The sequence below is a fragment of the Camellia sinensis genome, chromosome 3, assembly GCF_055761805.1.
Source record: "Camellia sinensis isolate YWXY chromosome 3, ASM5576180v1, whole genome shotgun sequence".
In the NCBI taxonomy this organism is placed as follows: domain Eukaryota; kingdom Viridiplantae; phylum Streptophyta; class Magnoliopsida; order Ericales; family Theaceae; genus Camellia; species Camellia sinensis.
Window position 1 is genome coordinate 21224443 of NC_138963.1, and position 23844 is coordinate 21248286.

At 38.1% G+C, this 23844-nt stretch overlaps 1 protein-coding gene across 1 annotated transcript; it reads left to right on the top strand.

Annotated features, from left to right (window-relative positions):
- Nucleotides 1–621: 621 nt before the first annotated feature.
- On the top strand, nt 622–22090 carry LOC114310192 (ras-related protein RABE1c). Its single transcript, XM_082919234.1, has 9 exons — nt 622–857; nt 973–1078; nt 19115–19187; nt 19286–19386; nt 20448–20513; nt 21042–21139; nt 21226–21288; nt 21366–21458; nt 21735–22090. Exons 2-9 carry the CDS (start codon nt 1006–1008, stop codon nt 21816–21818), a joined length of 651 nt encoding a protein of 216 aa, XP_082775360.1. The 5' UTR covers nt 622–857; nt 973–1005; the 3' UTR covers nt 21819–22090.
- The last annotated feature ends 1754 nt before the right edge of the window (nt 22091–23844 follow it).

Sequence of the window (23844 nt, forward strand, 5' to 3'; positions counted from 1 at the left end):
ATTGTTATTTCAATTTCAAGGTTATAAACTCAAATTATATTAAAAAAAAAAAAAACTCAATGTAAATAAAATATTCAAAAACGACATCGTAATAAACAAAGATACAAAAACTCGCCCTTCTCTCCAATCATCTAGACTCACTTTGTATACCACAATGCATACACCCTCCTCATACATCTCCCACGTTGGCAACATCCACTTAAACCCCAAAAATATTTGGTTTCACTTTTTAAAAAATTTTACTTTCTTATCTTTTGTATTTTTTTATTTTTACTATTTTTTTTATATTTTAAGCAATTTTTAAAATTTTTAGACATATTTAACTTAGATGTATCTAAAAAGTAAAAAATTTGTAAAGAAAAATCTTTTAAAAATTCATTAAATACCCAAAATATTAAAAAAATACTAAAATTTAGTATATTTTTATATATTTATTAATTTTTTAAAATATTTTTTTACAAAATTTTTACTTTTTAAATATATCTAAGTAAGGTCATCTAAAAATAAAAAAACTATTTAAAATTTAAAAAATATTCACTAAAACTAAAAAAAATACAAAAATCAAAAAATTATTTTCAAAAAATTTAATTCAAAAAACTCAAACCAAATACGTTACAATCCAACGGATCAAACACACTCGCCCGTAGTATCCTAACCCCCCCTCTCTCTCTCTCTCTCTCTCTCTCTCCCTCTTCAAAGCCTTTCTCTCACTAAAAAAAATATTTTTTCAACGGCCGACCCGTGCAGACGTCCCAGAAACTCTTCCTCCTGTTTTATCTCTTCCCCAATTATCAGCGCGCGCGCAAACACACACAATACAAAGAGAGAGAGGGAGAGAGAGCAAAATCTCCGATCTGGTACATAAATATACATCGCCAATTCACTTTTACACACCTATGCGTATACTCATTTTGGATTTCACATTTTGATTTTGAGTTTTTTTGGTGTATTTTTCATTGCATATTGTCGTAGAAGGACCTGTTTCTACGGTTTCTTCTTCGAAAAATGGCCGCTCCACCTGTTAGAGCTCGAGCCGATTACGATTACCTTATAAAACTCCTCTTGATCGGCGACAGCGGTAAGTTTCTCTATTTTTCTCAATTTTTTTGTGAAGATCTTGTTAACATTTCATAATAGCTTGCTTTGGGAAATTTATTATTTTTTTAAAATTTATTTTTAGGTTATGTAGATTTATTAGATGCATTCTATTGGGGGAAATGATTGAATTTGACTTGTGATGCATATATTTTTTTTGTTGGGTATTTGATTTTGTCTACATTTGGAAACTAGTTTTTCAAAGTCAATGTTACGCATCAAAGTCAATACAATTTGAGGTTGCCGTATACGGATTGTGTTTGGTGCGCCATCAGACATTGTTTTGTGCACAGTGGGAAAGAAAAGATGCCTCTTTTATGTAGTCACTAACTGGATTTGATGGTAGATGTTGAACAAAGAGTAAACCACTTTAGGATTAAAAATGGATTTGAATGAGTAGATGGTATGTGGAAATGAAGTTTTGAACTAGGATGGAAGCTAGTTCCGGCATTTTTCTAGAGTAGAGACCTTTTTTTTTTTTCCGTCCATTAACGGGTTTTCATTATCAATCTTGAGTTATTTTTGTAAAACAGAATGTAATTCTGAAAGGGATTTTTAAAATGTTGATGAATAGAATGATTGTAACTGTCCCAACTAAATAAACTGCCAACATCACTGCCTGATATCTCTTAACGTCTGGGTTTGGATCTCCTTTGTTTCTTCCTTTCCTTTAGTAGGGTCTGTAGCATTGATAAGTACTCACTCACCCTATCTATATGGAAAAATGTTCTGCAACAATGTTTACCAGAATGGTTTGCAAATTTGGACAATTGTTGTCGTGCTACAATTTCTAACCCCATTAATATTTTACATGCTGCCAAGGCTGATTTTTATTTTTAATTTTATCATTTTAACCATTTCATTTTCCCTTAGTGTGTTTGATAGAATACGTCTGTTTTAAACAATGAAACGAAGAAATACATAAACTTTCAATTTACATTCATTAAGATTTCTAGAAAAGAAAACTGAAAACCTAGAGTTGAGTACTTCCTCCAAAATTGTTACACTGTTTTGGGGAGATGGATAATGGTAATGATGCTTCCATCTGGGATGTGAAGGAAGGTCATTTGTGCTGCCAAGAGATCTCAGATTGAGCACAGCAAGATGGATTTGTCCCCCTCTCTTCTCCTATTATGGAAATCATCTAACACATAGGTAAGCGATGACAAGGCAGCCTTTCTCCCACTTTTTTGTGGAATGGCAAGTGCCTAAGAGGCACAAACATGGACGCGGGATACAATAATTTCAAAACAATGGGGACAGAGACACAACAATAAATTTTTATTTATTTTTTAATGTATTTTTATTTACTATGTAGATTAATATTACAATTACAAACAATCAAAATTAATAAAAATTAATACTAATTTAATATTTAAAAAAAAACCTCACTGGCATTGAGACACATCAAATTCATAGAAGTCGTAGTAATGTGACTATTTTAGAGATTTTTGATAATTTCTAGAGTTCACATCATATTTGTTAGGATTAAACACACTCACTAAATGATCAACAAGCAATCACACACAAATGAGACACAAATATTTACATGGTTCGGCCCAATGCCTATGTCCACGGGAGAAAGAGAGAATGCACTATAGCAGAGCAAAAAATACAAAACAGAGTAGGAGGAGTTTCTCACTCTCTCTACTCAACTCAGAGCTCTGACTAGTTCCAATAACTACTTCTTCATATCCAATGATACCGTATGTCAATGTGCTTCATGCGAGAATGGTACATAGAATTCTTGCTCAGGTCTATGGTACTCTGGCTATCACAATGTACCGTGAACTTTTCTTGCTTTAGTCCCAGTTCTTGAAGAAACCGCTTCAACCACATCTCTTTCTTAGCTTCCGCTACGGCAATATACTCTGCCTCGGTTGTGGATAAAACAACACATTTTTGCAGCTTGGACTGCCAAGACACAGCACCCCTTGCGAAGGTGAACAGAAATTCTGATGTAGATTTTCTACCATCAAGATTGTCTGCCATATCTGAATCAGTATAGCCTTCCAAGACTAGTTTAGCTCCTCCAAAGCACAAACACATTTTAGATGTACCCTTAAGGTACCTCAGAATCCACTTGACTGCTTCCCAATTCTCTTTTCCTGGATTGGAAAGAAATCTGCTCACAACTCCAACAACATGAGCAATATCTGGTCGGGGTAGATACCATTGAATACATTAAACTCCTTACTGCAGAAGAATAGAGAATTGCCTCCATCTCTTCTCTTTCTTTTGTAGATGAGGGACAAGAACTCTTGCTCAGCTTGAAATGATTAGCCAGTGGAGTATTGACTGGCTTGTCATCTTTCATGTTAAACTTCTCAAGCACCCGTTCAACATACTTCTCCTGTGACAACCACAACTTCTTGGCTTTCCTATCACATATAATTTTCATACCCAAAATTTGTTGTGCAGGGCCTAGGTCCTTCATGTCAAAGGACTGTGATAACTCATTCTTCAGTGATTTGATTGCTGTGGCATCCTATGCAATAATCAACAGTCATCATAGGAATGATGAAATTTCCTCCGGGAAATTTCTCGACATATACACACTGGTCTGCAGCGGTTCTCTTGTACTATTACCCACCATGAATGAGTAAAACTTTTTGTACCACTGTCTCAGCGCTTGTTTGAGGCTTTAGTGACTCTTCTTTAATCTGCAGACTAAGTTTTCTTTCCCTTTACTTCAAAGCCTTCTGGTTGCTCTATGTAAATTTCTTTCTCCAAATTACCATGGAGAAATGTCGTCTTCACATTCATTTGTTCAAGTTCCAAATTCAAACTGGCCGCTAGTCCCAAAACTACTCAAATGGATGTCATTTTCACAACTGGCGAGAAGATTTCATCAAAATCAATACCTTTCTTCGACCCAAAACCTTTGACAACCAATCAAGCCTTGTACTTGACTAGCTTTCCGCTGCCATCTTTCTTCAACTTGAACACCCATTTGTTCTTCAGTGCTTTTCGACCCTGGGAAAGTTTTACCAAATCACAAGTTTGATTTTTCTGCAAGGACTGCATCTCTTCTTGCATAGCTTACTGCCAGCTACTCTTCTCCTTATGAATCTGAGCTTCTTGAAAACTTTTTGGCTCCCTCTCATCAGTAAGCAAAATATACTCAGAAGTAGGGTATTTTGACAACAGTTTAGGCTCTCTTGTTAGTCTTCGTAACTATGGATCAATAGTCTCTGGAGGAGGGGGTTGTGGCTCCCCTGCTCAACACCCTCTTCTTCTGGAAATCCATCATGCACCTCTACATCATTGGTTGCATAACTACAAGAATTTTCATTTTTGACGACTAAATTTTTAATCGCCAAAAGTTAATTTTTGGTTGCCGAAGGGTTTCAGCAACTAAATTATTTGGTCGCAGAAGTAGTCGTCGAAGAATTGTCGGTAAAGGTAATTAGCGACTAAAATTATTTTAGTCACCAAATGTATACAATTCCGACTAAATTTTTAGTCGCCAAAAGGTTGGACATTAAATTAAATTAGTACATTTTCGGCGATCAAACTTTTAGTCGCCTAAAGTCCCACATTTTTAGCTACTAAAATTTTAGTCGGCAAAGAGTTCTTGTTTTGGCTATTAAAAATTTGGTCACCTAAAGTCCCACATTTTTTACTTAAATTTTAGTCAGCAAAGAGTTCTTGTTTTGGCTACTAAATATTTGGTCGTCTAAAATCCCACGTTTTTGGCTATTAAAATTTTAGTTGGCAAATAGTTCTTATTTTGGCTACTAAATATTTGGTCGCCCAAAGTTACACATTTTTTGCTACTAAATTTTTAGTTGGCAAAAGTGTTTTTATTCTTTAGCTTTTGTTTTTAGCTACGAAATATTTTAGTCGCCAAATGTTTGATTTTCTTTTGGCTACAGAACTTTTAGTCGCTGAATGTCTATTTTTTATTTATTTTTTTTATTTTTTATTTTTTTACTACAAAACTTTTAGCCGCCCAAAGTATTTTCCCAATTTCTTTTTAGCTACTAATTGTTTAGTCGGCAAAAACATGATATTATGTTTTATCGCAAAATTATAATTTCTTCACAACCTGTCTATATTCTATGCAACTTGTAATACGTATATGAACAAAATGATACATACTATCAATCATTCCACAATCTACATCCATATATAAAAAATAAATAACTTTAAATGTCAAAGTCCATACAAACCAACTATTATCTAAACTAAAATAATAATTCCATATAAAATATATCATACAAAAATCAAAGCTCTCCGTATACAAAAAAATACATTTACTACCAAGCGAAATTACCATTTGGCGTGGTACAAATTACCATCGTAATCTATACTATGACAAAAGGTGATATATGTATCACGACAAAAGTTTTTCTATAGACCATGACAAAAGGTCATATATGTACGCTGACAAATGGTCATATATATGTACCACGACATAAGTTTTTCTATAGACCATGACAAAAGGTCATATATGTACACCGACAAATAATCATATATGTACCACGACAGAAGGTGATTTATGTACCACGGCAGTCATTATCTGTTGATTGCCAAAAGTTTTCTGTATCAGTAATAGTGAACTACACATAAACTGAGAACGACAAAAGTATTGTATTAGTTCTATACAAAAGTGAAAATTCTTCTCTGTACACCAAAATGGATTATCCACAAGTCCACGCAACAAAGCTATCTAAAAAAAAAAAAAACAAAAAACAAAACATTAAAATTGGTTTCAAAATATCAATTCAGTCAGCCATAAGGAACATGTTCTAACATACATTTAAGGTAGAACATTCGAGAAATGCCTTCTTGGAAATAAAAGAAAGTATATATATGTATCATGCAATATTTATTCCAACCAACTGCACAAACAATCTAATATGCAATTTCTTCGTCCTATGAATATATAAAGGCAATTATTAAAATATGTAGATGTTATTTTCATAAAGTTGTCGTTCTTTAAACTAAGTGTTGCGAGTTTTTCGACCAAGTATAAGGCATTTTCGACTCAAACTCCAAGCCTACGGGTCCTAATTACATTCCGTCAGTTGTCACAGGTCGTAATTGTCATGGGGAAGCAGTCCGTGAGAGTCAAACGGTGGTTCGGGGGCTGTTTTGAATTTTTGCCCCCGAAACGCCGTTTTTCGAGTAAGTTTAAGGCGTATTTGGCTCTAACTCCCAACCTACTGGTCCTAATTACATCCCGTTAGTTGTCACAGGTCGTAATTTGCAAGATTTAATGTATAAAAATATAGAGAGAATTGTATTATTGATAGATTGTATTATTGATTTCTATTACAATGATTCATGATTCCTATATATAGAAGAGGGTGAGTGTGTAGTAGGTAAGGAGTAGGTGAAGTGGAGGTGGTAGTGGTGTAGTGGGTTAGGTTTAGTGGAGTAGGTGAGGTGGTAGTGGTGTAGTGGGTTAGGTTTAGTGGAGTAGGTTTAAGTAGGTAGAGAGTAGGTGAATTTTAACAGCCCCCCGCAAACTCAAGGGGGATAGGAACTAACCAACTTGAGTTTGGAGAGAGTAACAAAACAAGAAAATACATAAAAATAAAAGAGGATAAGAGACACTGTATGGTCGTGTCAGACCATTGGTGAAGACACTGGATGGTGGTGTCATAACGTTGTAGAGGACACTGTATGGGGGTGTCATAACCATGTAGAGGACACTGTATGGTGGTGTCATAACGGTGTAGAGGACACTGGATGGTGGTGTCAGACCGATGTAGAAGACAGTTTATGGGGTCATGTCGGACCGTTGTAGCAGACACTGTGTGGTCGTGTCAGACCGATGTAGAAGACAGTTTATGGGGTCATGTCGGACCGATGTAGAAGACAGTTTACGGGGTCATGTCGGACCGTTGTAACAGACACTGTTGTGACAGTTGTTGTGACAGTTTACGGAGTCTTGCTGGACCCGTGTAGAAACTAACCGGAATCAATGTCGGGACAGTTTACAGAGTCTTGTCGGACCCTTGAAGGAGCTAACCGGAATCAATGTCGGGACAGTTTACAGAGTCTTGTCGGACCCATAAAGGAGCTAACCGGAATCAATGTCGGGACAGTTTACAGAGTCTTGTCGGACCCCTTAAAAAATCGCATCCTCAAAAGGTGCGCCCAATTCATAAAAAGGCGTGCCATCAAAAGGCGTGCCATCAAAAGACGTGCCATCAAAAGGCGTGTCCACTTTATCAAAAGATGTGCCATGAAAAGGCGTGCCAGTTTGTCGGGCGTCAAGAGGCGCGCGATGCGCGTGGCAGCCTCGGCTATTTAACCAAGACGAAGGCAGAGGCTGAGGCAGAGAAAAAACTGAGAGAAACCTCTGAAAAATCCTTCGTGTTGCTGAGAAAGATAGTTCCGTTTGCGGAGAGAGATAGTCTGTAATACTCTGTTGCCCAGAAAATAGTCTGTAACACTTTGTTGCCCAGAAAATGGCCTCGTCTTCCCGGAGTCTGCTCACCCTCTTTCCCGACCTCAACGAGTCAACAAGAGAGAGAACTGGAGCGGTAGCACTGGAACCTCAACCGAGTGCCCCGGAGTTTACTCCGCTGAACTTTCCGATGCGGTCTGTGGAGCAAAGAATGGCAGTGCAGTCGGATGTGGAAGCAAATCAGTATACTCTGAAGGCATGTGTGGAAAGCATGACGGCGGTCACAAATTTGTCGAACCGGCTGCAGAGTAGGACAAATGAGGTGCAGCATTTAAACTCCCAGCTGGCTCTGCTCCAACGCATGTATAAGGATGCGCGAGCAGAGATAAGCGTGCTAAGGGCAGAAAACAAGGAGCTGAAGCGGAAGGCCACCGTGATGTTCCGATTTGGAGGGCCGCCATATACTGCAGTGGAGGAGCAGGGAGTAGTGATCGTGCCCAGTGGAGTGGGAAACACGGAGGCAGCACCGGCAAGGGCCGCCCAGGACGGAGGCAAGAAGAAAAGACCGGCGGCAGAGTAGAGAAGAAAAATCCCACCTGTGAATGTGGTTGTTTCTTTATATATATATATATATATATATTTTTTTTTTTTTTTTTTTTTTTTGTATGTGGAAACATGGTGATTGGGATGAGTCCCGACATGAATAAAATGAGTTTGGTGTGCAGATCTTCCTCTGCCTTTTTTTTTTTTTTTTTTTTTTGAAAATAATAATAATAAAAAAAAATAAAAATAAAATGAAGTGTTGGAAGCCAGTGGAATCAATGAAGGCTAGTATAATATATTTGAGTGGGAAAAAGAATGATGGGTATGTGGAATATATAATAAAATAAAAGTGGGTGGATGATATGGTGCAGAGTGGCATGTATTGGTGCCTAGCACCCTGTCCGAGAATCATGCACTGGTGGGGCAAAAGTGGGTGGTGGATGACCCAAAGTGAATTGGCATGCTCTGCGTAACAGTTGCAACCCCAGTTCCACCACTGGTGCCAAAAAGAGAACCCTGAGACTGAGAATAACAATAATCTTCACATTAACCCATATAACCGTGGGTGATGGCCAAGAAACCAATTACCTGCAACATTAATGTCTTACTTCTTCCGGTTCTTGTGTTTTACTTTGACAATTTTTCGACCAGACTTGTCAGTGGTCGCACCAGAACCCAATGAAAAGCTGTCTCCAGCACCAAATTCTAGACTACCCGATGACTGAAATAGAGATGGATTTTGCGGAGCGCTCTGATTTGGTTGTTGGCTACCAAATTGAAAGGCGAGCCCTGGCGATGGAGCGGTTGAACCAAACATCATAGGGGCACTGTTGGTAGCAGCAACAGAAACCGAGGATGCTCCAAAGGAGAACCCAGTTGACAGAGACGCAGAACTAAATGTTGAGTTAAATGAAGGCTTGGTGGGCTGCCAAGTGGAATTAAATAAGCTTGAAGTGGCACCACTGGTGCTAATGGAGTTCGTCTCCGAAGAGGAAGCTGAAGAACTGAGACCAAAAACAGTGCTTGAGCCAAACACATTAGGAGTTGTCGAAGAACCAAATACAGAACTACTAGTGAAGAAGAAATGAAGGAAATTTGGGTTTGTCCGGCGGGCGGCCAAGGCGAGATTGCCGCCCGCCGGTGAAGCGGAATTACTAAGTTGTTTAACCTTGCTCTGATACCATGCAAGATTTAATGTATAAAAATATAGAGAGAATTGTATTATTGATAGATTGTATTATTGATTTCTATTACAATGATTCATGATTCCTATATATAGAAGAGGGTGAGTGTGTAGTAGGTAAGGAGTAGGTGAAGTGGAGGTGGTAGTGGTGTAGTGGGTTAGGTTTAGTGGAGTAGGTGAGGTGGTAGTGGTGTAGTGGGTTAGGTTTAGTGGAGTAGGTTTAAGTAGGTGGAGAGTAGGTGAATTTTAACATAATTGTCATGGGGAAGCAGTCTGTGAGAGCCACATGGTGGTTCGGAGGCTGTTTTGAATTTTCGCCCCAAAACGCCATTTTTTGAGTAAGTTTAAGGTGTATTCGGCTTTAACTCCAAACCTACGGGTCCGGATTACATTCCGTCATTTGTCACAAGTCCTATTTGTCATGGGGAAATTGTCCGTGTGAGCCACACGGTGGTTCGGGGGCTGTTTTGAATTTTCACCTCTAAAACGCTCTTTTTTGACTAAGTTTAGGGCATTTTCAGCTCTAACTCCCTCCTTACGGGTCCGGATTACATTCCGTCAGTTGTCACAAGTTCAATTTGTCATGGGGAAGCTGTCCGTGAGAGTCACATGATGGTTCGGGGGCTGTTTTGAATTTTCGCCCCCGAAATGTCCTTTTTCAAGTATGTTTAAGGCGTATTCGGCTCTAACTCTCAACCTACCGGTCCGGATTACATTCCGTCAGTTGTCACAAGTCCTATTTGTCATGGGGAAATTGTTCGTGAGAGGCACAGGGTGGTTCGGGGCTGCTATGATTTTAGCCCCCGAAAAGCTCTTTTGAGACTAAGTTTAGGGCGTATTCGGCTCTAACTCCCTACCTACGGGTCCAAATTACATTCCGTCAGTTGTCACAAGTCCTGTTTGTCATGGGGAAGCTGTCCATGAGATACACATGGTGGTTCGGGGGCTGGTTTGAATTTTCGCCTCCAAAACGCCCTTTTTCGAGTAAGTTTAAGGCGTATTCGGCTCTTAACTCTCAACCTACGGGTCCGGATTACATTCCGTCAGTTGTCACAAGTCCTATTTGTCATGGAGAAATTGTCCGTGAGAGCCACATGGTGGTTCTGGGGCTGTTTTGAATTTTCGACCCGAAATGCCCTTTTTCGAGTAAGTTTAAGGCGTATTTGGCTCTAACTCCCAATCTACGGGTTTGGATTACATTTCGTCAATTGTTACAAGTCCTATTTGTCATGGGGAAACTGTTTGTGTGAGCCACACGGTAATTCGGGGGCTGTAATGAATTTGCGTCCCCAAAATGCCCTTTTTCAATTAAGTTTAGGGCGTTTTCGGCTCTAACTCCCTACCTACGGGTCTTTATTATATTCCGTCAGTTGTCACACGTCCTATTTGTCATGGGGAAACCGTCCGTGAGAGGCACACGGTGGTTGGGGGGCTGTTATGAATTTTCGCCCCTAGAAAGCTCTTTTTCGACTAAGTTTAGGGCGTATTTGGCTCTAACTTTCTACCTACAGGTCCGAATTACATTTCGTCTATTGTCACAAGTCCTATTTGTCATGGGGAAGTTGTCCGTGAGAGTCACACGATGGTTCGGGGGCTGTTTTGAATTTTCGCCCTCGAAACGCCCTTTTTCGAGTAAGTTTAAGGCGTATTTAGCTCTAACTCCCAACTTACGGGTCCGGATTACATTCTCTCGATTGTCACAAGTCCTGTTTGTCATGGGGAAATTGTCCATGTAAGCCACACGACAGTTCGGGGGCTGTTTTGAATTTTCGCCTTTGAAACGTCCTTTTTGGACTAAGTTTAGGACGTATTCTCCTCTAACTCCCTATCTACGGGTCTGAATTACATTCCGTCAGTTGTCACAAGTCCTATTTGTCAAGGGAAAACTGTCTGTGAGAGGCACACGGTGGTTTGGGGGATGTTATGAATTTTCGCCCTCAGAAAGTTCTTTTTTGACTAAGTTTAGGGTGTATTCGGCTCTAACTCTCTACCTACGGGTCCGAATTACATTCCGTCAGTTGTCACAAGTTTTATTTGTCATGGGGAAGCTGTCTGTGAGAGTTACACGGTAGTTCGAGGGCTGTTTTGAATTTCCGCCCCCGAAACGCCCTTTTTCAAGTAACTTTAAGACATATTCGACTCTAACTTTCAACCTACAGGTCCAGATTGCATTCCGTTAATTGTCACAAGACCTATTTGTCATGGGGAAACTGTCTGTGTGAACCATACGGTGGTTTGGGTGCTGTTTTAAATTTTCGCTCCTGAACACGCATTTTTTACTATGTTTAGGGCGTATTCGGCTCTAACTCCTTATCTACGGATCCGAATTACATTCCGTCAGTTGTCACAAATTTTATTTGTCATGGGGAAACTGTTCGTGAGAGGCACATGGTGGTTCAGGGCTGTTATAAATTTTCGCCCTCCGAAAGCTCTTTTTCGACTAAGTTTAGGACATATTCAGCTCTAACTCTCAACCTACGGATCCGAATTACATCGTCAATTGTCGCAAGTCCTATTTGTCATTGGGAAGCTATCTGTGAGAGTCACGCGGTGGTTCGGGGGTTGTTTTGAATTTTCGCCACTGAAACGCCCTTTTTCGAATAAGTTCTCTCATTAAGAGGGCTTTGTTCTAAGCAGTCTTCGACTAGTACATGCCTTCTAACTTCGTCCAGAGAGCATAGACATCAGTTTCCTGGGCGACGTGGTGGAAGACACTGTGATTGATCCATTGTCTGATCTGGCCTATGGTTTTTCAATTCTTCCGCTTCTAGTCTTCGTCGTTTTCTGTTGCTGGTTTGATTCCATTAATCTCAATGGGGTCAAACAAATCTCGGCAGTACCTGATCTGGCCAATGGTTTTTCGATTCTTCCGCTTCTAGTCTTTGTCGTTTTCTGTTGCTGGTTTGATTCCATTAATCTCAATGGGGTCAAACAAATCTCGGCAGTACAGGACATCCTCCATCTTAGGCTTCCAAATTGCATAGTTGGAAGCATTCAGCTTGATCATGGATCCCAAAGTTGACGTTGATTCCTCCATCAATACTTCTGTCTACAAAAAATGATCTCTGCCTGAAAGTAAGACTTCGTCATTGAGTTCGAACTGGTCAAATTAGCTGGAAAAGCACTTCAGATTGCCAAAATGAAAATTGAAGGCTGTGTTTGGTTGTGCTTTTGAAACGTGATTCTACACCTGTGTTTCAGTATGATGTTTGTTTAGGATTTTGTAATCACGTTTCAAAAGCTCTGCTGAGAGCTCTGTACCAAATCTGTCTCAGCCGCTCTTTTGCTCTGTTTTTTTTTTCAAAATTTTTGCTAAGGGGACGTCCGGCCGGTCGTCCGGCCGGTTGACCGGCCGGCTGTCCGGAACAGTAATTTTTTTTTTTTTTTTTTTTTTTTTTTTGCAATTGATTTATATAATCGGAAAAAATATTTTCTAAAATTTTTTTAATTTTTTATGTGCTTTAAAATAATTTTGAATTGTATGTTTAGTTATGAGTTGTAAATTTTTGTATCACATATCAAATGTCACATCAATAATTCCCCACTCAAATCAAACCTCTTTTCCAAAACTATTTTCAAAACTCTTTACCAAACAAATTTTCTACACTCAAATCATAACTCCACAACACACAAACTCAAAATACAACTCAGACTCTCAAATCACATTTACAAAACTCTACCAAACGCTACCGAAATTTTTTGAAACCTGATTTGTAAAATCTGACTGTACAGATGTGTTTGAAATATTCCAAATAGTTGAAAACCACTATTAGATCGTCAAAAAACGGACTCGGAATGACTCAGATCAAGCCAAAACAGGTTGAAAGGTTCAGATTGGTAGAATCTAGAGCACCTGTGAAGCACCGGATAATTACTCTAGATCTGCTGACATCATCAGCTTAGGCGGGTTGGTTTCGGCTCGGCTCCGGTGAATTTTCTAAAATTTTTTTACTTTTGTTGCCAAAGAGTTTTGAACTCTTGACTTCCAAGACCTGGGCTTTATCCACTATGCCAGCACAAGACTTGTGTCTTATATCTTCACAAATAAATATTTATTACATAAAAACAGAAGGGTCGCCTTCTTCCCTGGTTTCGCGCGTGAAGTGCGTGCGACCAGTCTCTGGCGCGTGGGGCCTACTCCAACCTCCATTTTTGACCTGGTTTTTTCCTGTGTGCTCGTCTCGTTGAGAGCTTCAACCTGGTTTGATCAAAAGTCGATTTCGACCACTTTGATTTCTGGACAATTCTAAAAATCGCACTCTGTTTTTTCGCAAAACACAACCAGCAATGATACCACTTTGTTAGGATTCAATACACTCACTAAATGATCAACAAGCAATCACACACACAAATGAGGCACAAATATTTACGTGGTTCGGCCCAATGCCTACGTCCACGGGAGAAAGAGAGAATGCACTATAACAGAGCAAAAAATACAAAACAGAGGAGTATCTCACTCTCTCTACTCAACTCAGAGCTCTCATACACTTCTCACAACTCTCTCTTTTTCTTCACTTTCTGATATCTCTCAGTTCACAACTCTTCCCAATTTATACACAAACAAGAGAGCCTCTACTTGCCAACAACCAACTATAAAAGATTAAATGGCAAGCTTACTACACAACCACCCTAGGTTTGAAAATCTGCAGAAAAACTATATTTACAGCCTGCATACTTGACTTCCATAGCCAAGTTCACATTGGTGTGAATACTGCTGGAAATTTGTGTTAATGCATATAATAAGATAGTGGCATATGATAGTGGTGTTGGTGGTAGATAGTGGCATGTATAGAATATGATAGTGGTGTTGGTGGTAGATAGTGGCATGTATAGAATATGATAGTGGTGTTGGTGGTAGATAGTGGCATGTATATAATATGATAGTGGTAGATAGTGGTAATATATAATATGTAAGTGGCATATAATGGGTTATAATGATGTTTGTAATATCTCCTATATAAGGAGTGTCATTTGGTCTTGTAAAATAAGAAGTTTTGAATATAACAGAAATATATTCCTTCTTCCTCATATTTTTGGAGTTCTTCTTCCTCATATTTTCTAAGTTGGTATCAGAGCTATAAAAAACACAGCAGCCCTAAAACCGTCATAGCCATGTCGGAAGTCACGTCCGAAACCACTTCAACCCCTGCCGCTGCCATTCCGGTGAAAACGTCCAACTCTCACTCTGTCCAAATCACCACCATCCGCCTAAATGGTGATAATTTTCTCCGTTGGTCACAATCTGTCCGGATGTATATCCGTGGGCAAGGAAAGATCGGTTACATCACTGGTGACAAGAAGGCTCCTGCTGTTAATGATCCGCTGTTCGACAGTTGGGACGCTGAAAACTCCATGGTTATGACATGGTTGGTCAATTCCATGGAGGAGGATATAAGCTCTAATTACATGTGCTATCCTACTGCACAAGAATTGTGGGATAATGTTAGTCAGATGTATTCTGACCTAGGAAATCAATCTCAAGTTTTCGAATTAACTTTGAAGTTGGGAGAGATTCGTCAAGGAGATGATTCCGTCACCAAATATTTCAATTCGTTGAAAAGGTTGTGGCAGGATCTTGACATCTTCAACACATACGAATGGAAATCGGTTGACGACTGCAACCACCACAAGAAAACTGTGGAAGACAGCCGTATTTACAAGTTTCTTGCCGGCCTCAACATTGAGTTCGATGAAGTGCGAGGAAGAATTATTGGCAGACCTCCTCTCCCATCCATTGGCGAAGTATTTGCCGAAGTCAGAAGGGAAGAGAGCCGAAGGAGCGTCATGCTTAAGAAAAAAGATACTGGTGAATCAATTGAAATTTCTGCTTTAATTAGCGATGCTGCGGCCAACAAGGCTGCAAATTACCAGCGCAGGTTTGATGATAAGCCACGGGTCTGGTGTGATTTTTGCAACAAACCTCGCCATACACGCGAAACGTGTTGGAAGATCCATGGCAAACCTGTCAACTGGAAAAGCAGCAAACAAGGAGAGAAGAATCGTGGCTTTCCTACCGCTAATGAAGCCGATTCAGGTCCCTTCAACAAAGAGCAGATTGATCAACTCTTAAAGCTGATAAAATCCAACTCCTCATCCGGTACTCCTAGTGTTTTGTTGGCACAAACAGGTAGAAATCCTAAAGCCTTCTCTTGCCTAAACTTCTCTCCGTGGATCATAGATTCCGGTGCCTCCGATCACATGACTAGTTTTTCCCATTTATTTAGTACCTATTTCCCTTGTTCTGGTCATGACAAAATCAGAATAGCCGATGGTAGTTTTTCACCTATTGCAGGAAAAGGATTTATTAAACTAACTGAGAAAATTAATCTCAATGCTGTTCTTCACGTCCCCAACTTAGCCTGTAACCTTTTGTCTGTCAGTAAACTATCTAAGGATTCTAATTGTCGTGTTACATTTTTTGAATCCCATTGTGAATTTCAGGACCAGAACTCGGGGATGATGATTGGGCGTGCTAGGATGCTTGAAGGTCTTTACTACTTTGATGAAGTACCTGTTAGTAATAAAAAAGCTCAGAGCTTTAATAGTACTAGTTCAATCTCTGTTCGAGAAAAAATAATGCTATGGCACTATAGGCTAGGACATCCTAGTTTTCTTTATCTGAAACATTTATTTCCAGAATTATTTAAAGGGATTGATTGTTCTTCTTTTCATTGTGAAAGTTGCATTTTTGCAAAATTTCATCGCTCTACTTATTTGCCAAAACCTTACCAGGCTTCCAAACCTTTTTATTTGATTCATAGTGATGTTTGGGGCCCTTCTAAAATCACTACTCTTTCTGGTAAAAGATGGTTTGTTACATTTATTGATGACCATACCCGCTTATGTTGGATTTATTTGATGAATAAAAAATCTGACGTGAAAAATTTATTCACAAATTTTTACAATATGATTGAAAACCAATTTCAAACCAAAATTGGTATTTTACATTCTGATAATGGAACAGAATATTTCAATGAGCAGTTGGGTGAGTTTTTGGAAAAAAATGGGATTTTTCATCAATCTACATGTCGGGATACCCCTCAACAAAATGGCATTGCAGAACGAAAAAATAAACATCTACTTGAAGTAGCACGTGCTATAATGTTTTACATGCATGTTCCTAAATATTTATGGGGTGAAGCAATTTTAACAGCCTCTTATTTGATAAACAGGATGCCTACAAAGGTGTTAACATACAAAACACCTTTCGATTGTCTCAAAACTTTTTTTCCTGACATGAGGTTGTTTTCTGATTTACCCGCCAAAGTTTTTGGATGTACTGCCTATGTTCATGTTCCTAGTCAATTTCGTTCAAAACTTGACCCCCGTGCTATAAAATGTGTTTTTTTGGGTTATTCCTCAAACAAAAAGGGGTATAAGTGTTTCGATCCTCAAACCAAGAAATTTCATGTGAGTATGGATGTGTCATTTGTGGAAACAAAATCCTATTTCCCCAACACTTCTCTTCAGGGGGAGACAAGTGGAATAGAAGACCGTTTTTGGGATATTTCTATCCCGCTCCCCAATGTCATTTATCCTACACAAAAACCACATCTGTCTGATAATGATCACTTAGGAGAACCAAGTTCTATAGTGCCTAGTCAAGAAAATTCTTGTTTAGGGGGAGAAGTACTACAAAATGATCTAAATCCTGAGCTTCAGGTTTATACTAGGAAGCGATTTCATCTGAGGAATAATGACCCGAATGTCCATCCTAATGACCCGAATGTCCACCCGAGTTCTGGCATCGAAATTTTAGGTAATCCTATTCCTTCTATTTCCGACCTTGATGTTCCTATAGCAATAAGGAAAGGTGTCCGAAATTGCATTAAACATCCTATTGCAAATTACCTCTCCTATCAAAGACTGTCTAAAAACCATAGAGCTTTCACATCTAGGATTTCACACTTGTTTGTTCCAAGGAATATACAGGAAGCATTGGATGATCCGAATTGGAAATTAGCAGTCATGGAGGAGATGAATGCTTTAAGGAGAAGTGGTACTTGGGAGATAGTTGATCTACCCAAAGACAAGAAAACAGTTGGGTGTAAATGGGTGTTTACGATAAAATGTAACGCAGATGGAAACGTTAAGAGATACAAGGCGAGACTGGTGGCTAAAGGCTTCACTCAAACTTATGGGATCGACTATCAGGAGACGTTTGCTCCTGTTGCTAAAATAAATTCCATCAGAGTATTGTTATCTCTTGCAGTAAATTCAGATTGGCCTCTACATCAACTTGACATTAAAAATGCATTTCTCAATGGTGATCTTGAAGAGGAGGTGTTCATGAGCCTACCGCCGGGATTTGAGCAGAGACTTGGAAGCGACAGAGTATGCAGATTGAACAAGTCATTATACGGACTCAAACAATCACCAAGAGCGTGGTTTGAACGCTTTGGGAAGGCAGTTATCAGTTGTGGCTTCTCGCAGAGTCAAGCAGATCACACAATATTTTATAAACATTCAAAAAACAGTAAAATTGCAATTTTGATTGTTTATGTTGATGACATCATTTTAACTGGTAATGATGAAGCAGAGTTAGCAGCCCTCAAAGAGAAACTCGCAAAAGAATTTCACATTAAGGATCTGGGAGCCCTCAAGTATTTCCTCGGAATGGAATTTGCAAGATCCAAGGAAGGTATATTCGTTAATCAGAGAAAATATGTTCTTGATCTCCTTGGAGAAACAGGTATGCTTGGTTGTAAGATGGTGGAGACTCCGATCGAGCCTAACTTGAAGTTACAAGCTGCTAAGGCTGAAGAAGTCAAAGAGAGGGAACAATATCAGCGACTTGTCGGGAAATTGATTTACTTGTCTCATACACGGCCTGATATTGCCTTTGCAGTCAGCATGGTAAGTCAGTTCATGCACTCACTAGGGGCAGAGCACTTTGAGGCCGTTTATAAGATCTTAAGATATTTGAAAGGAACTCCAGGGAGAGGCTTACTGTTCAAGAAACATGGACATCTTCAAGTTGAAGTATACACAGATGCAGACTGGGCAGGAAGTGTTACAGATAGGAGATCAACATCCGGATACTGCTCCTTTGTAGGTGGGAACCTAGTTACATGGCGGAGTAAAAAACAGAATGTGGTAGCTAGAAGTAGTGCAGAAGCAGAGTTCAGAGCTGTTGCCCATGGAATCTGTGAAGTAATGTGGATTAAAAGAATTCTTGAAGAATTAAAGCTTTCTCACCCGACACCTATGAAGGTCTATTGTGACAACAAAGCAGCTATATCTATAGCTCATAATCCAGTTCTACATGATCGCACAAAACATATAGAAGTGGATAAACATTTCATCAAGGAGAAAATCAATGCTGGCATAATCTGTATGACCTACCTTCCAACAGGTGAACAATTAGCTGATGTGCTTACGAAGGGACTACACAAGAAGCAATTTGATAAGCTGACTAGCAAGCTGGCTATGGAAGATATCTTCAAACCAGCTTGAGGGGGAGTGCTGGAAATTTGTGTTAATGCATATAATAAGATAGTGGCATATGATAGTGGTGTTGGTGGTAGATAGTGGCATGTATAGAATATGATAGTGGTGTTGGTGGTAGATAGTGGCATGTATAGAATATGATAGTGGTGTTGGTGGTAGATAGTGGCATGTATATAATATGATAGTGGTAGATAGTGGTAATATATAATATGTAAGTGGCATATAATGGGTTATAATGATGTTTGTAATATCTCCTATATAAGGAGTGTCATTTGGTCTTGTAAAATAAGAAGTTTTGAATATAACAGAAATATATTCCTTCTTCCTCATATTTTTGGAGTTCTTCTTCCTCATATTTTCTAAGTAATACTCAACAATATTGTGACTAATTTGAGTGAATATTTATAGTTGGGTTTTATCTACTCAATTTGAATCCAATTATTTATTAATTTATTTTTTATTTCCTTCTAATCTTTCAGGAGTTGGTAAAAGTTGCCTCCTTTTGCGTTTCTCAGACGGTTCCTTCACCACTAGCTTCATTACAACCATAGGGTAGGTATCTTAAATAATCTAAATGTCAATTTAGGGTCTTTCTTTATTCTCTTATATGAACTGCTTATGATCTCACAAGTTTGGTCCTTATTATGCAGCATTGATTTTAAGATAAGGACCATAGAGCTTGATGGCAAACGAATCAAACTACAAATCTGGGATACTGCTGGTCAAGAGCGATTTCGAACAATTACAACTGGTAAGTTTTGAGTTTTCCATGTTAAAAGCAAAATGAGTAGTTGTGGAGAGTTCTACGATTCGTTGAAACATTCTTCTAACAGTGATAGACTTAAATTGAAGAAAAACCATCTGTTTTACCAACTCCCTTGAGGCTCATTGGCCATAGAAACTGTGAAAGTTAGATGTGATAACAATACATTGAATGAGTCATTATGTTGTTTGATCTCCATGTTAAACCCAACTGAAATACTGCTCCTCTTCCTCTTCCTCTTCTTCCCTTCTTACTCTTATGTGTGCATTATTGAATGAAATATGCACAGTTAAGGAGTAAAATTACACAAGGAGTCAATTTTTTGTTCAGTCACCATGCTAAACCTCGACTGAATGAAATATATATGAAAAAAAAACTTCTCAAGAGTGCTAGATTAAAGAAGAAAACTGGTGGGTTAGTATGAGTGATAACTCCAAAAAGAAGCTAACCCAAAATACAATAATATAATCCTCTCTTTCCCCTTCACTTCGTTCTTTCGTTCTTTTTTATTTTTATTTTTTATTCTTCTTTGAGTCTATGGATTGAGGAGGCACTGGGGATTTCTTCCCTCACATGTTTGGAAATGCAACCCTTTGAACATGCCTGCCTTCTGGTTGACGGCATCTTCCCTGTGGTTTTGAGCACAGCAAAGACTTTGTCAAGCTTGCCTTAATTCCACCAGCCTTGCTGCTATTTCCGCCATTATTACCCTCCATCATGGCATTCCAATATTCATAATGAAGTTTAAATTGAGAAACTCAAAGTTCACAAAAACTAAAACTAGAAATTAGTTTTTAAGAAAATTAGACAGATCATTATTTGATGAGGGATAGATACTGATGATTATTCGTCTTCTTACTCCTTTAAATCACTATAGACTGCAGAACTTAATTAGGGTTTGAATTGGAGAATTCTATGGGTCACATTGGCATCATCTTCTTTCCCCCTTTCCCAGTAGAAATTATAACGGCATTAATTTTCAGAGCATTATCTCTCATTTTAAATTGTTAATAAGTTTTCTGAAAGTTGCTCTTCTCCCTCTTCTGCAGCTTACTATCGAGGGGCCATGGGTATTTTGCTGGTGTATGATGTAACTGATGAGTCTTCTTTCAATAGTAATTGCTTTCTCCACTCTCGTAGTTCAGGCTTTGGATAGCCATTTTTTTTGCAGTTTAAATATCTGTTACCTTCATTCAGCCAAAGGAGGTTGTCCACTTTTTTTGACGGTTTTTGTTCTTTTAAGGCTATGTCTGGATCTTGAATTTGTGAAGGAATAGGAAAAAGAGATGGAAATTAAATCACTTATGCTTTTTTTTTTTTTCTCAAGGAGTAACCAATTTTTAATTTTTAATTTTTTTTTTTTTTTTTTGAGAAATGTATATTCATTTAATTCTCATTTTTTAGCTTCCCTATTTCAAATATATTTTTTTCCCTCTCATTTCTCTTAACAAATCCAAGAACCAAACACAAGATAAATGTCAAATGTTTGTCCATGAAATTTACTTTTGATGATTGAACACTAGCGAATTGCTCATGAAATTTACTTTTGATGCTCGATGGAGCTTTATACATCACCAGCAGATTCTTCTAGTATATTTATTTTCATTTTCAATTTTATTGAACTGATTCCTTCCTTTGTTTAGACATTAGGAATTGGATTCGTAACATTGAACAGCATGCTTCTGACAATGTTAACAAAATACTGGTTGGTAACAAGGCTGACATGGATGAAAGCAAAAGGGTATGCTCTCTCTCTCTCTCTCTTAGTGCATTTTACAATGCAATCTTCAATATTGATCAGACTGGAATCTCTCTCTCTCTATCTAGGCTGTTCCTACATCAAAGGGCCAAGCACTTGCTGATGAATATGGCATCAAATTCTTCGAGACTGTAAGTTTGTTGCTAATGCCAAAATTACTTGGGGTGGTGTATACACTATGTGATGCTAAATGTATTATGTGACGCAGAGTGCAAAAACAAATATGAATGTGGAGGAGGTTTTCTTTTCAATAGCAAGGGATATAAAGCAAAGACTTGTAGAGACCGACTCCAAGGTTGAGGTATGAGTTCTTCAGACCCCTCTTTACAGTCCTGCATGATGTTTCATTAATATATATGATTTCAGTTTACATATATGACAATAGGTTGTTCTTTTCATTGGTGTCTTTAACCTTTGCAAATCATATTCTCTGAATCTGGCAAATACCTTTCATTAAATATGAAGGGGGGAGAGAGAGAGAGAGAGTTTTGGCATGTGTAATGTTTTCTTCATTACTCTAGTGAATCCGAACATGGGTTTGTAGTTGCTAAATACTGATTTGTCCCTTCGGTTGCAGCCTCAAACCATCCGGATTAACCAACCGGACCAGGCAGGAGGGGGTGCTCAAACTGCGCAAAAATCAGCTTGCTGTGGATCTTAAGGAGACGTATTTGTGTCAAACACGTATCAGAAGTGTACATCTTCAAGGTGATCATTTTTGGTTGGGGAAAACCAATCTTGTCGAGGTGGTATTGGTGTTTCTTGTATGGTTCTTGCTATCATCATTTTCTGCAACTTCTCATTTTTGTGTTTGAATGGTAGTCTTATTTGAGAAATGAATTTAAATACAAGTTATTATTTTTCTCTTTAACACCTAAATTTTATTTTCTTGAATTAGGAAGATAAATAGCAAGTCTTATATTTTTCTCATTATTCAAGCTGTTTTGGATGAAATGGTAATTTTTATTTTTTTTTGAATGATTGCTGGGCATTTCAACATTGTGGGATTTTTGCTGTGGTCATTAAGGCTATTGAATTTGTCAATGTAAAAGAAAATGAAATTACAAAAAATAAAAAATACCTTGGTACTTAATTTTTGTAATAAATTAAACTCTAAATTTTTAATTTCTTCAACTCAAACTGTACACTTTTAAATTGATTCTTATTCAAACCATCTGTCCATTTCTATTACATTATCTATAAGAGAGAAAAATAAAAAAATAAATACAGGTGGCAGTCCTTATTTGTTCCTTTAACTTCATATAAATTTGAGCTTAATCATGCCGATTCTAAAACTCATCTTATCAACAATCCACTGCATCAAAGCCATACATCATGACTCTTGCCATGCACCTTATCACATTTGAACAAACCCATATGCCACCATCTCTCCATTGGCTAGCTCTCTCTCTCTCCCCATCAATCTCTTCATCCCCTGCCATTGCATCTCCAGCTTTAACTTGACAGTAGACGATGATAACAACCCCTATTCTGTGTGTGTGTGTGTGTGTTTAAAAGCATCATTATCAAGTTCATTAAAATCTTCTTTTAACTATTTTATAGCATAAAATCATAAAAATGTATTCCATTAAACTCAATTCTTGGCTAGCTAATTTAATTAGATATCAAATCATTAGCTATATATAGTTAGGGAAAGAAGACTCAACAAATGAAATAAAGAATAGATAGTTTGTTGGAGAATATATTTAAAAGAGATTATTTCATTTATACTCTTATACTTTTACACGATTTTCAATGATCTCCTAGACTGCTCTTATTGTCACATGTACCCCCATATTATCTAAGTTACTATTAATTTTGCCCCGTCATATTTGAAACGGAAAAAGTTAAAAAAAATTATATTTTGGTCCCAAATGTCAAAAGAAATATGAAGACCCACCATTTCTTACTAGCAAACCATCACCACTTCAAGCCCTTCTATCTCCTTCGTCATAATTCTGTTTCGCTTCATTTTTACGTCGTTGGATTCAACTCACGGTTTAGTTTTTGTATTACATCTCACACGTCTCGTTCTTCCTCTTTTTGTATGATGTCGGAGCTCCAAAAGCTGATAAAAAATAAGATTTTTCTTCTTGTTTTCGACTTTTCTTTGAGCCATCTTTCGAACTTCATATCTTTCTTGATTCTTGACGGTTCTACTTCATTCTTTCGTCATTCTTTTCACCTCATTTGCTACTTCGCCCTACACTACCTCACTTTCTCACTTCATCGTGTAATAGGCGATTTTGGTATGTCGAAAGTTGTTCAAAAATTAATTTTGAAAATTTCGAAACATTCATCTTTTGTTTCTTTCTCCTCCATCTTCCTCATTCTTCTTCTTCTTCTTCATTATAACATGATGTGGAACATGGTTCTAGGTGGTAACAGAACTGGTTATGGTGGTGGTGGTGGTGGCGGTAATGTAGTTCAATGGCGGTGAAGTTAGTGGTTCGGATAGTGATCTTCTTCTTCAATTATCTATCTAAGCTTTTTCTTTATTTTAGTGAGAAAGATGAAAGAAAACACAATTCAATAATCATAATATCATATTTTCCACCACAAAGAGATCTAGAGAGAGAGAGAGAGAGATGGCGGATATTGCTATGTTGGTTGCAGAGGAGTATGAGGGAAAGGTGAAGAAATCAAGACAAAATGAAAATAGGTTTGAAAGTGATCAATCGATCAAC

Bases quoted from the DNA above. Each gene is read 5' to 3' on its own strand.
- LOC114310192 (XM_082919234.1), top strand. From the start codon at position 1,006: ATGGCCGCTCCACCTGTTAGAGCTCGAGCCGATTACGATTACCTTATA. The intron at 19,188-19,285 runs GTAGGTATCTTA...CTTATTATGCAG, and splicing joins AGCTTCATTACAACCATAGG to CATTGATTTTAAGATAAGGA. The intron at 19,387-20,447 runs GTAAGTTTTGAG...CCTCTTCTGCAG, and splicing joins ATTTCGAACAATTACAACTG to CTTACTATCGAGGGGCCATG.